This window comes from Mastigoproctus giganteus, chromosome 3 (genome assembly GCF_048544385.1).
Source record: "Mastigoproctus giganteus isolate SK-2022 chromosome 3, ASM4854438v1, whole genome shotgun sequence".
In the NCBI taxonomy this organism is placed as follows: Eukaryota; Metazoa; Arthropoda; class Arachnida; order Uropygi; family Thelyphonidae; genus Mastigoproctus; species Mastigoproctus giganteus.
Genome location: NC_143577.1, coordinates 243986013 through 243999244, shown reverse-complemented (window position 1 = coordinate 243999244; position 13232 = coordinate 243986013). Strand labels below are relative to the sequence as shown.

General features: G+C 32.5%; 1 protein-coding gene across 3 annotated transcripts in view; it reads left to right on the top strand.

Annotated features, from left to right (window-relative positions):
• The window catches only part of DENR (density-regulated protein), a 56983-nt gene extending 46247 nt beyond the window's left edge, over positions 1–10736 (top strand). For all 3 annotated transcript variants that reach the window (XM_090370987.1, XM_090370986.1, XM_090370985.1), the window contains exons 4-7: positions 1372–1459; positions 3595–3768; positions 5923–6062; positions 10404–10736. In XM_090370987.1, the coding sequence (XP_090227113.1) occupies positions 1372–1459; positions 3595–3768; positions 5923–6062; positions 10404–10448 (447 nt within the window). In that variant the 3' untranslated portion in view covers positions 10449–10736. The remainder of the gene's footprint in view (positions 1–1371; positions 1460–3594; positions 3769–5922; positions 6063–10403) is intronic.
• The last annotated feature ends 2496 nt before the right edge of the window (positions 10737–13232 follow it).

The following is a 13232-nucleotide window of genomic DNA, read 5'->3' as shown; positions in this document are numbered from 1 at the left end:
AGTACCGTGCTTGGGTTGGAGGTTGAGAAGACGAAAGAAGATATTTGTTGACATTGGACTTGAACTTCTGTAGATTGTAATTTTCAGGAAATTACAAGCTATTTCAAACTTTAGCACATTTTCATTTTATTCAATACAGATGCCTTGAATTTTTAATAGAGAAACTGTAAAAAAAAAAAAAAAAATCCTGGAAATCACTGAGAGTTACTCTGGGAAGAAGAGAAATGGTTTTCAAGTAAAGTATGAGCAAAATAACAAAATGGGGTTAACATAACTTCCCATGCAACTGCCAGTGGGTTCGTATATCAATTTGTTGTTTCAGTGTTGTTTTATATTTTACACATGGTGAGTAAAATGATGGCGACTCCATTCTAAGTATGGTGTGTAATCTTATACATTATTCAATATATGATGATAAGAATTAACATTTTGAATCATCTGTGTTAAAAAAAATAAAAAGGATTAATATGTCTAATTTTTTGACCAGATCTTTCTAAGTAACTATTACAAGAGGCTTAATTTTGAGATAATAAAGCACAATTATAGAGCATTCTAATGTTATTATATTGAATTTTAAGAAATGCACTATAATATTGAAATTATCTTCATTAAGAAAATGTAGTGTATGAAGTTATAAACCAAAATAATATAAATTATTTACAATTGACTAACCACAAGGCCCTCCAGGGAGGTTCTAAAAGTAAGAATTACAAAAAAAGTCATGTTTTATCTTATTCATAAAACATCATTGTAATCATAAAGGTGTTTCCTTATTCTTTACCATCTTATACATTAGTAACCGCAGTAATACTGTTGTAACACTTGACTGATTCTAATTAACCCTCTAGTGGACATCTATCGTGTAGTGTATTGGCTACAAAAAAAAATAATAATTAAAAGGAAAACTTAAAAATTTAAATAAATTACCAGTTCACATTTTTAGTATTCATCCAGTTGGTATTCAGTTTTGGTCTGCATCATTATTTTTTAATTAAAATAGATAAGCATAAATTCTTCATTTTATATATATATATTATGAATTTTAAGAATCTGCATTAATTTTGTTTCTGTGTTAATTTTCGATAAAGTTTTGGCTTTGTCTTTTTATTCACATTGCATTAGAAAGCAGTGGAAGGTGAGATAGCTTTTTTCTTTTTGATAACAGAACTTCATATTATCTAATATAGTGTCAGAATAAAGAACAAAATTAATTATAAAGTGAATCATGTGCCCATTCAAATTTTTATTTTTTTATTATTAAATATATATATTTTTTATTTCAAATAATTTTTGCCACACCTACTAGAGAGTTGAGGTAATTTTGAACATATTTAATGCTTAACATTAAAATATTCTGTATTTTTTTAACAGTATTGTGAATATTATCCTAACTACGAAAAATGCAAAACCTGGTTACAGAAGAATTTGCCAGATGAGTTTGAGCGCCGATTGACACTTGGTAAGTAGCATTGTATTACAATTTTTTAAGCCATTAAAGTGGGTGTGGGGAATGAATATAACAGGGTTAAGCGGTTCTTGGAGGTTCGGAAATTTTATCATAAATGTCACTGTTAGCATTAGCATTTTAGCATTAGCATTAGTAGAGGCATTTGATGCAAGAAAGCAAGCTTATGCAGCATCAGCCAAAAAAAAAAAAAAAAAAAAAACCCACTTCCACTTCACCCCTCTGTTCGTTCAAAATACCTGTCCAGCTGAGCCTTAAACTTATTTAGGCTATCAACCTCCACCACAAGGGATGGAAGTCTGTTCCACCAACCAACCACCCGCTGGCTAAAGGCAAATTTCCGCACGTCTATCCTACATCTGTCTTTCCTCAATTTGAATTTATGCCCTCTCAGGTGATTTTTCTGAGCTAGAGGAAGAATCCCATCAGCATTGAGCATGCTTAAACCATTCAAGGCTTTATACACCTCTATCAGATCACCTCGCTGGTGCCTAGTCTCCAGGCACCAGCGAGGTGATCTGATAGAGGTGTATAAAGCCTTGAATGGTTTAAGCTGTTGTCGCCAATTACATGGAATAAAAAAAATTACAGCAAGTTTATTTAAAGTACATTTCCCAAGTTTCAACTATTATTTGCTCTAACAAGGAAACCTTCACTAAAGTCATGTTAAAATCCCCCTCACTGAAATTTCATACAAAGGAGAGATAAACATACAGAGAAGATATGAAAAAAAATTAGCGGCCAATACAATAAATGTTCTGCAAAGTGAGCAAGAAAGCAAGCAAACTACTTTTTTTTTTTTTTTAATGCATGCTCATACATATAGGCCAAAGTAATGAAGTACAGCTTGCAGCTTGCTTGGTGAAAGAAGAACATAACATAAATATGTGTGAAACCGTGACTAAAATACCAAATGAAGATAAAACACATTGTACAGTCTTTTCATTATTCTATATTTATTTTTTTATCTTGCAGTATATATGTTTGTTTGTTTGTTTTTTTTTTTTTTTTTTTGTTAGTTGTTGGTGCATCAGCTTCTTTACTCTGATCCAAGCCCGAGGCAGGATTCGAACCTGCGACCTTTGGGTTGCCAGGCAGGCACTTTACCCACCTGGCTAGCCCGGTCAGCGTATATATAAGTAACCAATATTTTATGTTCTTTATAGTATCTACCCATATGTGAAATTTGGGGGGAGGGAAGAGACTGAGTGATATTAATGAAGGTTTCCTTGTAGGCCTGTTTGTAGGTAATAATTTTGTGAAAGGGCAAAATTTATGATCAGTTACAGGTCTTAATGCATGGATATTCCAGAATCATAATAACTACAATTAGTGGCTTTTTCTCTCTTCACTTTTATTGATGCTATTACATTGCCACAGTGTCTACAGATCCTGAAAATACATAGACTTTTATTTTGATCCTGCTCCTAAAAATGTTTTTACTTTTTATAAGCCATAAAAAAAAAAATAAAAAAAAAAAACAAACCTGATTTTGAGGGAAGGAGGAAGAGTGATACTTGTTGCCCCCCCCCCCCTGATATGTTTCTTTACATTTAATTTCAAGAAAGTGTAGACCTGGAAAAGCATGAAACTTTTCTGGATATTTAGTTCTTGTATTTGCATCCAAATGAGAAAAACTAACCTGAAAGAGAATTTCAACAAAAATGAAGGCTAATCTGCAGAAAGGTTTAAAATGACTGGTCTGCAAGATGGCAGTTGTGTTGAATCCAAACAGATCAGCATAATGAAAACACTTGTCTTATGCATTATAAAGTGTAAGTTAAAAAGCACTGCCCTGTATAGTAATAATAGCATTTCTTACAGCACTACACTTCACTGCAGATTCACATTATTCCTTTGTTGATGGAAGAAATGAAACTGGATAATCTGTTGGTACCATTTGGAAATGCAAATAACCTTTCAAATGCCTTAACAAATTTTCAGAAATAAAATAGTTCCAGAAACATTTCATTCATGATAACAGCCTCTGTGCATTTAAATCTCTATGTATATAATATATGTAAGCCATGTTTAGTAGAGAACAAATAAAATGGAAATTATTATTTTGCACTTTCTTAAAGTTACTAAATATCCATGTACCACATGGTAATAATTCTTCATGCCCTTAGATAATTCACCAGCTTCAGCAGCAGGTGAAGAAGAAAAGAAACGCCAGAAGCGTGGAGGGAAGGGAATGGTAAAAGCAAAGAAGAAAGCAGAAAAGGAGAAGAAAATTTGCTTATTTAGAGCTTCTCGAGGTAAAAAGAAATTTGTGACAGTTGTCACTGGCCTTAAAACATTCGGTGAGTAGTTTCCTATAGATATCCATAGAGTTAAACTTATTTTTTAAAAAACTTGGAATGAATCATACATATGTACACACACAAAATAAAACTCTTTCAAAAGGCTGTAGTTGAAATCAGTAATTATGAGAAAAGCTTTTCTCCTTTTTGGCAAATAAGTATAGTGGGGCACACAATGTTAACACATTTTAAGTGTTTCTTTAGAAACTCATTTATCTAGTAATTGTTACAGTGTTTTGAATTTTCATGCTCAAACTTTGGGAGAACATACTTATTTTACCACATATATCCTATATTTTGATGAACAAGTCTCTGAATGCATGCACCAATGTTTGTAATCACGTGATGAGACATTTATTTGACAAATTTTTGGCACAGCTAAAAAATCACGGCTCAAAAGTCCATGAGTGTAGTAGGTTTCTTGCAGAACAACTTCTCTTAGAAAAAAGTGACAAGATTTCAAATCTGGATCGAGAGGTGGCCAAAAATACTTGCAGTTGTCACAGTAAGAATCATCGTCTGACAATGTGTGAGCATCAAAAACATTATGCAAAATCAGCACAATGTTAGATGTATGTGGTATGGTGTTATTGTGCACATGTGAAACTGAGTTGCTGTGACCTCAGTAGAAAGTTGTGCCAAAGAAAATCCTGGATTGATGTAGTTAACAGTTTTGTTGACTTGGAGAACTTGACACATCTACCCATGTGGTCACTTTCCCTCCATGGCTGACTTTTTTTTTTTTTTTTTTTTCATGAAGCTGTTGGGGAGGCTTTGTTGTCCAAAAACATACATTCTGCTTGTCAACAATCCCATTCAAATGAAAATAAGCTTTGTCTGAAAACCAGATGTATCCAATAATATATTTTTCTCCTCTGCCAAATTGAAGTGTTTTTTCTAATTATCATTTTCAGAAAGTTGATGCAGCACTAGTTTTACATGGGAATATTTTCAAATCCAGTTGAAGCATTTGTTGAACAAAACACTGGTATATTGTAAGTTCACAAACTGTTTTTCGTATTGACTTTTCTAGACTACGCTGCATTGCAACTCTGGAGGGCTTCAACATTTTCAGAAAACACTGGCTGCATGAAGTCATTTTCATTCTTTTACTTGGCCTTCCTTTTCAAACTGCTTGTTTCTCACAGGTGCCCAATAAGTATTAAAAAAGCCTGAAATCTCTTTGCAACAATTACATGCTTTGTTTTTGCAGGAGCGAGGGGAAGGAAGCTCAACTTTAGCCTTTTACTCAATTGCTCAGAGATTTGTGTCAGACTGTATAATTATCCCTTGGTCTCTTCTTTCCACTTCCTTGAGTGTGGCACAATCCAATTGGTATGTTATTCTGTGATTATTACTGCCTACATGCAGTACCTTACATTCATCAGCATTCAATCCCAGTTTCCACTTATCAGCCCATCTGTCCAATTTTTCAGATCCTGTTGCAGTAATATGCCTTGATTCCTGTCATTAACCACCCTACTAACCTTTGTGTCTTCTGCAGACTTAGACATCAATATTGTTAATAAATAATGAAAACAGTAAGGGTCCTAGCACTGAATCATGTGGGACTTCACTAACATCAGTCCAAGAAGAGCAATATCTATTTATAATTACCCTCTGTCTTCTGCCACTTGACCATCCCTTTATCCATAACAGTAACTTTCCCCCAATGCCATGCTGCTCCAATTTGTGCAGTAGGTCATATAGTCTACTTATTCATATATTCCTGTTCAGCAATCTGAACAGGATCATCAATAGTTATGCCATTCAATTTAGGGATGTTATGCCTTATCCTTCTAGTGTTATCATAAGCAAGAATTCTCTACTACTTTTCTTTTCATTCTTAGCCAAAAACTTCTCATAATACTCCTTAGTTTGCCTTGTCCTTAGTCTAGATTACAGACTAGTTTATACTTGCTGTAGGTTTCTGTGACCCCTGATAATTTTATAATCATCCCATGCAATCAGTTGGTCCCACTGAAATTTTGGCATAATAAATTATAACATGTTTATAGAAAATCTTGATTCTTTAAATGGATTTTGTAATGGCATTCAGTCTTTACAGATGTTTAGACTATATGACAGTTTGATATTTGTTACTATTTTTTAATATTACTTTTTTTTTTTTTTTTTTTTTTTTTGCTTTTTAAGAAATTGATCTGAAGGATGCATCGAAGTTCTTTTCACATAAATTTTCCTGTGGCTCATCAGTTACAGGAGATGATGAAATAGTAATTCAGGGAGATGTTAAAGATGATCTCTTTGATGTAATTACAGAGCAGTGGCCAGAGGTATGTAAAATTAAGTCATGGTCTTTTAAAATAATGGTTTATTGCAGTACAATAGTTATATATAATATACAATGAATTATTTAATCTTTGGATGCTATTTGAAAGGATGAGTTAATAAGCATGGTGAATTTCATTATAGCTTAAAATTAATTTATTCAAGAAATTTGGGAAATTCTATTTTTCATGTGATTACCTTCAGTCTTTATGCATTTATTCCACAAATTCAAGCCTTTTGATTCCATCAGAAAAGAAGAAAGTGCTTGTTAAAAAGTGCATTATGCAGTGCATCATTTTTGAACTTTCATTCCCACCAGTGCATTTCAAGTGGCCCAAATTTTAATTTATGACAATAAAAATACACAATTTTACTATTTAAATATAGTGCAATATGGAAAAGGACATTGCCATTTTGTAAAGTGACTGTCAGCACTGATATTGACACTTTATATCACAGGAATGGTAAGTACATATTAATATGTGCAATATTAGTGGGTTATGGTAATATTCGAGTAAATATATAACAAATGCTTATGTCTAATAAAAATATATACAATAAATTCCTGTTACAGCACTTTTGAAGGGACTGGTTCCAAGCCTATAAGCACTATAAATGGAACTGTTATATTGGGAATTTACTGTACAGGACTGGAATAAAGGGCATTAAAAATGGGATAGCGCTGTGCAGGAGCAGCATAAAGGGAGTTTGCTGTATATAAAAATAAATAAAATTCATCTTATTTCTTTACACACCCTTAAATACTTCACTGCAATAAGAAGCATAATTTCCCATGGAAGATTTAATTATAATTACTAAATTTCATAGTTTTAATAAGGTTCAAACTTGCACTCCTTATTAGTCATGTGCAGTAATTTTTATTTTGTACGTAAATGATTGAGTTTCAATAATGATTTGCCATAATATTTTCCATCATTATAATAACATGCAGGTTTTTACTACAAGTTATTGTGACAGCCTTTTATCTTTGTTTTAGTATGTTGCAATGTCTCAAGTTCTGTAATTAAAAGCACTTTTAATGGGGTTATCATTTTCAAAATGCATTAAACTCATTTTAATGAACTTCAAAATAACAGCCAGTGTCCTCTGAATCATGCTTTTCATCAGTATGGGACCGGTGACAACTGCCTCGGTTTTGATGGTACTGTATTTGCCATCAGTTAAAATATTTTCACAATTAAGCAGTGCTAAGGAACTAGGATTTTCCTCGCCATCAATTTCCAGTTTGTGTAGTTTGTCAAACATCAATAGAGTCATCTGAATCTCCAGTATAGCTACTCAAGATCCCAAGATCCCTTGAGACTCCAATTAAGCATTAGTCAAGTTCTGAAACTCATCTGTTCCACACAATAAGTGCAATAAAATACATTACAGCATTTAATGTTTTATATTTCATAGCAGTCTAGCAATTTTAATGGCTGTATATTTATTTAGAGTTTAACACACACAATTGAATTTAGCAAACAGGCATTACTCCTATATAGTGTTTTAAATCAAGTTTTACTGTATTTAGGGGCCGCTTTACAATAAATGAAAAAAAAAAAAAAAATGAAAATATATTTCTATATTTACTGAATATTTTCTCTTTACTTTTTAAATATGGCTAATTTATGAATGAACTTTTACAACAATCCAAATATGGGTAGAAGATAAGTAGTTCATTAACTTATTTGGCATCCAGCTAGTTTCTTGCCAAGAAACAGTCACAAAAGAATGAGGGTGGTGTTGGTTTGCTAATGCTGTCTTTTTATTTGGCATTCTTTTGAATCTCTCCAAATGTAATCTTATATTCAAGTATTTAGTTGATCTGGCTCACAAAATATTTCCTTCCATAAGTTATGCAGTTGTGAGAGTAAGATTTTGGTTTTTATGTTTGACACATTGCCTATAAATAAAACTGGTTAGATATAATCATAGTACAAGGCAATTCTAAAAGAATGATACACATTCATACGTTTATTGTGAAGTAACAAGTGAGCCTACAATTATGTAATATGTAGCAATCATTAAGAAATCTCTCAAAGTTTCATACTTTAAAGTTATGAACTTTCACTTTGAGCACCCTGTGTTACATTGCATACATCAGGTCAGTAATTGAATTCCTGCCATACTTTCTCCAACATGTCCCTGTTTATGGCTGCTACTCCCATGATGATCCATCACCTTAATTCTGAAGGTCATGTAGCAGGGGTAGTCTATAGATAGTGTCCTTCACATCACCCCATGCAACCTCTTTCTCTGGGGGTAAGTTTGGAGACCTGGGAGACCAGTTGCAAAAGGACAGGTTCAGTAGCAGTAACATGTCCAATCCAGCAGATTGGAAAAATTTCATTATGAAGTCTGTTGCTCCACCTCATTTTCATTTTGAATTGGAAAATATAGTCATCAAAGTGTTCCTCCTTACTGATGGAAAAGCCAGTTCATCAGCATGTCCTGATAGATAATCCCAATGCTCATGTTTTCCATGAAGAAAAACAGGCCATAGATCTTCCATTGTGAAATTGCCAGAAGATGTTCACTTTCGGCAAATCCTCTTTACTCTACGATGTGACATGGATTTTTAGTGCCCCAGATGCACACATTATGATGATTCACTTTACTGCTTAAGTGAAATGTTGCTTCATTACACAATGCACAATTTCACATTGGAAGATCTATGGCCTGTTTTTTCTTCATGGAAAACATGAGCACTGGAATTATCTATCAGGACATGCTGATGAACTGGCTTTTCCTTCAGTAAGAGAGGAAGACTTTGATGACTATATTTTCCAATTCAAATCAGGCAGCTTGCATCTGTATAGAGAAATCATATTGTTTAACTTTGTCATTGGGTTTTAGGGATTGTAACAACTGCAACATGGAACCTTTCGTGGATTTGCACAGAATATACCATACAGTTGTCTAGGACAACTATAACTCGCAACTACCTTGGTATGTCTTTTTCCATGGACTTCACTGGAAGACTTGTCAAATTCTGTCCACATTCTCTTCTGATACATGAAAACGACCGGTGCTTTTCTTTTTGCAGATACAACTGGCTTCTTCAAATTGATTATACTAGTGGTAAATATTGCTCCTAGCTGATTAATTTCAAAATATGTATGGAACATCCATTGCACAGGACACAGACTCCTTTTGTTGTGGAGTTGCCATTTTCATAACAAGGTCATCCTTAGTGATGAAAGAGATGATTGATTTTTTGATTTGGTAGTTGTTGGCGCATCGGCTTCTGTGGCCATATTGCACCTCCCAAGGTTTTTGCAGTACTTTGATCCAAGCCCGAGGCGGGAATCGAACCCGCGACCTTTGGGTTGCCGGGCAGATGAAAGAGAAAAACACTTTCCCGCATCAAAGTCATTCAAAACTGAGAGTTTTCTAATGAGGGTGCATATTACATGGTTGTAGGTTAACCTGTTACTTCACAATAAACATATGAAAGTTTATCATTCTTTTTAAATTGCTCTATATATTGCACAACTGGAATTGATCCCAGATAGCTCTCACCGTCTGTTGTTTCTCCAAATGTGCAAGTTGCTCTTGAAAAAAGGTTCATCCAACAAAAACCACTAACAGGTGATTTGAGGTTCTACAATGTACACTCCCACAAAGAGTTATTTGTGGATTCCATTTATTCTGCATTGCATTGTTGCTTTTGTGTAGTCATGTTTCTAACAAATGCTTTTTTTTTTTTTTTTTTTAAGATCAGTTTTAATTTTTTCCTCCATAATGAATAGTAGTTTGAATTAAAAATGCTTTCTCTTAATTTGCATGCAGGTAGAGAAATTTGTACTTGCACTGTTTAAGCCTGTATGAAACTACAAATAGCAGTGCTTTTATTAAAATTGCCTTTCCTTAATGCAGGTAGAGAAATTTGTACTTGGACTATTTGTGCCCGCATGAAACTACAAATGGTGTCTGCCAAATTCAGCAGCTGTAATTGATTTATAATTTCTTCCAATACTATGTAACCATCTCAAAGTATAAATCGAAAAAATTATAATTTTACATTTTTTATTTCTCCTTACCATGGATATTTGTATGCTACTAATTTTGGATAAGGTACAGCCAAAATTTGAGAAATTTTATGAGATCCAAAATAATGTATATATCCTTTCCTAGTGTGGGTAGAAAACTACTGTTTAGCTGGGAATGGTTAAATTGGTAATGCAATAATTCGGCTTTTAGTAAATACAAAAATAAAATACTCTCGACCACCAGACTTATATAGTGCAGAAGGTTAAATAGCACTAGCATTAATGCAATTTTTTTTTTTTTCCTTAATGATATTCTTTTATATTTATGGAGTTTTTAATTTATTCTTTCAGATTGATGACGATGCTATAGAAGATTTGGGTGATCAGTCTCGATGATATATTCCAGAAGATAATTCGTTTGGAGAGATATTAAAAGTTCATACTTTTAATTATACCTTTAATTGGAAAAAATGAACATTTCTGGTTGTAAAGTTGAGTGATCTGTTTATGAATCTTTGGCAGGCCAGTTATTGGAGCAGACTTAACCATCACTAGATGAAATTCAGTGTTGCTGATTTTGGACCATCAGAACCAAAAACCTGCCACTTGTCTTAGCGCAGTTTATTCTTATTATGTATCTTTACACGAGTTTAAAAATTTAAAGGCAGAGATATTGAAAATTCATTGTGTTGTTCATTGAGATTAAACAAAAAGGGCAAACAAGAATTTATATATGCAAAACTAAAAGTCAAAAATATCCAATATTTTGGCTTATAAAAACCATTTTAACCATGATATACACAATAAGGTATTGACTACTTTATGTTTTGGAGTTGCTTATTGAATTTTAGCAAGCATATATTCTTATTAATGCTTGCATAAAATTTTATGCTGGCAGTATTCTTTTTGAATATTGCAAGCATTGTTAGTTATCTGAACTTCCTTAAATTCAATAAAATATTTATATCACAAAACATTTTTTATCTACCAGATTAAATGAAATGGCGTGGTAAATTTAAAATTGCATATTTAACCCATTACACAATGTACAGATTTTTGTGCTGTATTGGCCATATGGTATGAAGAAACCAGGATTTTTCTGTACCAGTCAAAAAAAAAAAAAAAACGTACTTATGTGTTTTCATCCTCCTGTAGATACTGATCCAATTAATCTTTATAAATTTCCCCAGCTATCAGTCTCAGCTCTCTATGGATACAAGGCAACTTACTCTAATAACTTACTAGATAAGGAAAACTTCCTACAGCCTGCTTTATAACTCTTCCTCCTCACTTAAATATGTCTTCCAGAGACTTGTAAACATTTTTAGTTGCATAATTGAGGTGTTACACTAAATTTTTTGGGTCAAAATTATGTATACTTATTAGTCCATGAATACAAATTTTATTATATATAGTGGTTATGAAATACTTTTTTATTCCTGGTAATACTACAATAACTCTAAAAGTTAAATATCATATTCATAGTGCTGGATACAATGCTTATTCCTTATGCTGTGGTGCCAAATTTTTAAATATATAAAAAAAAAATTTATTAGGGTAAACATTTGTTCTCCGTCATTGGAGTTTGTGTTTATTCTTGGCATCATCCTTACTTGCTTACTTATGAATGATTATTCTTACTTATGATATGTATGTACAGTTGAACTTGGTTATAATGAGCATCAAGGGACTGACAAAATTTCCTCGTTATAACCATTACTCACAATATCAGTGATGAGTTAAATCTACCTCCTATTTTTTTTTTTTTTTAATTCTCAATAACTTGATAAAAAGATAGATTCAAAAAACAAAAGAAATATTAGAAAAAGTAATATAAGTATACACCTATGTATTATTTATATTAATATGGTTGTATTTGGTTTTTAAATTGATCCAGCCAACCATTGTTACATACAAAATCGTCATGTCGAAATTGTTTAGCAAATTTTTCTACTTGAGCCTTCAAGATTGGACCATCTAGTGAAAATCTGGCACTTCTTTCTTCGGTTCATTGACATTTGTAACCTTGCACTTTCTCTTTTTTTTTTTTTTTTTTTTTTTTTGTTATGTTCTTTTCCAGTGCTGGTATGTAAACATGTTTATTCTTGCACAATGTTGAAGAGGACAAATAAAACTTTTTACACACTTCAACATTTTTTGCACCATGTTCTCATGATAATTTCAAATTTTTTTGCGAATCGAGAGACACTTTCTTTTGTTAGTAGATGTGTTTCTAATAATTTTACCTTAAAATGACAATGAAGTGATCAGTGTACAAAGTTCTTAAAAGTCCCATTTCCAAAATTCTTAGAAGTCCGAAATAAATTTATGGTTCCGTGAATACAAGAAAATCTGTAAATTGGGTAATGTAACAAGCGGAACACCAAAAAATAGCCCTCATCCCGAAAGGACAAGGTCATAACCAGCCACTAATCCAATGCGGGTGGTCATAAAAGCTAAGTCGCTCTTTTTGTTTTTGTCTATTCCAAGAATTGGGTTTTTTCGACTACCTGGGCAATTAAGAATGTTTACATAGTTACCAAAATTTGTGTGGTATGTCTGTGTAGTACACTTGTTATAACAGTAAGCGATTGTATGGGAATACACATAAATTAAAATCATTATGGCTTTTTGCTCATTACAACAAAATCTCATTATTTCTCTGCTTCTTATAACCAAGTTTGACTGTATTTTGTTGCAATTTCAGTTGCTTATATGAAAATTTTTAAAAAAAGTCTGAAAACATAAATAATAATACATATAATGTATCAGGAAAGTCTTGCATTAGAAATTAAAATGCAAAGATTTAAAAGCATTGAGTTTGGTGAACATCAGTATGATATAAGACTGTTATAACAATCATTAAGAATACTGACAAAGTACAAAGCAACATGGCCTTAGTTGCCAATGCTCCTAAAAACCCAACAACAATTGATAAAGTTAAAGCCGCTATTCATTTTACAGTTCTAACTGCAACAGAATTAATATATTCAAATAGCACAGCAATGGAAAAAAAATAAAACAGTTATTAGCCATATGTGTTTAAGATCAAAATCAGGAATATATCCATAAAATCAGAATTTGATTATTGAGAAGGCAATTCATAGTTTTGTAAATAAGTATAGCAGCAAGAAGTCTTTAAGAACATTTATTGCCAGTCAAGAATGATTTGAATGCAAT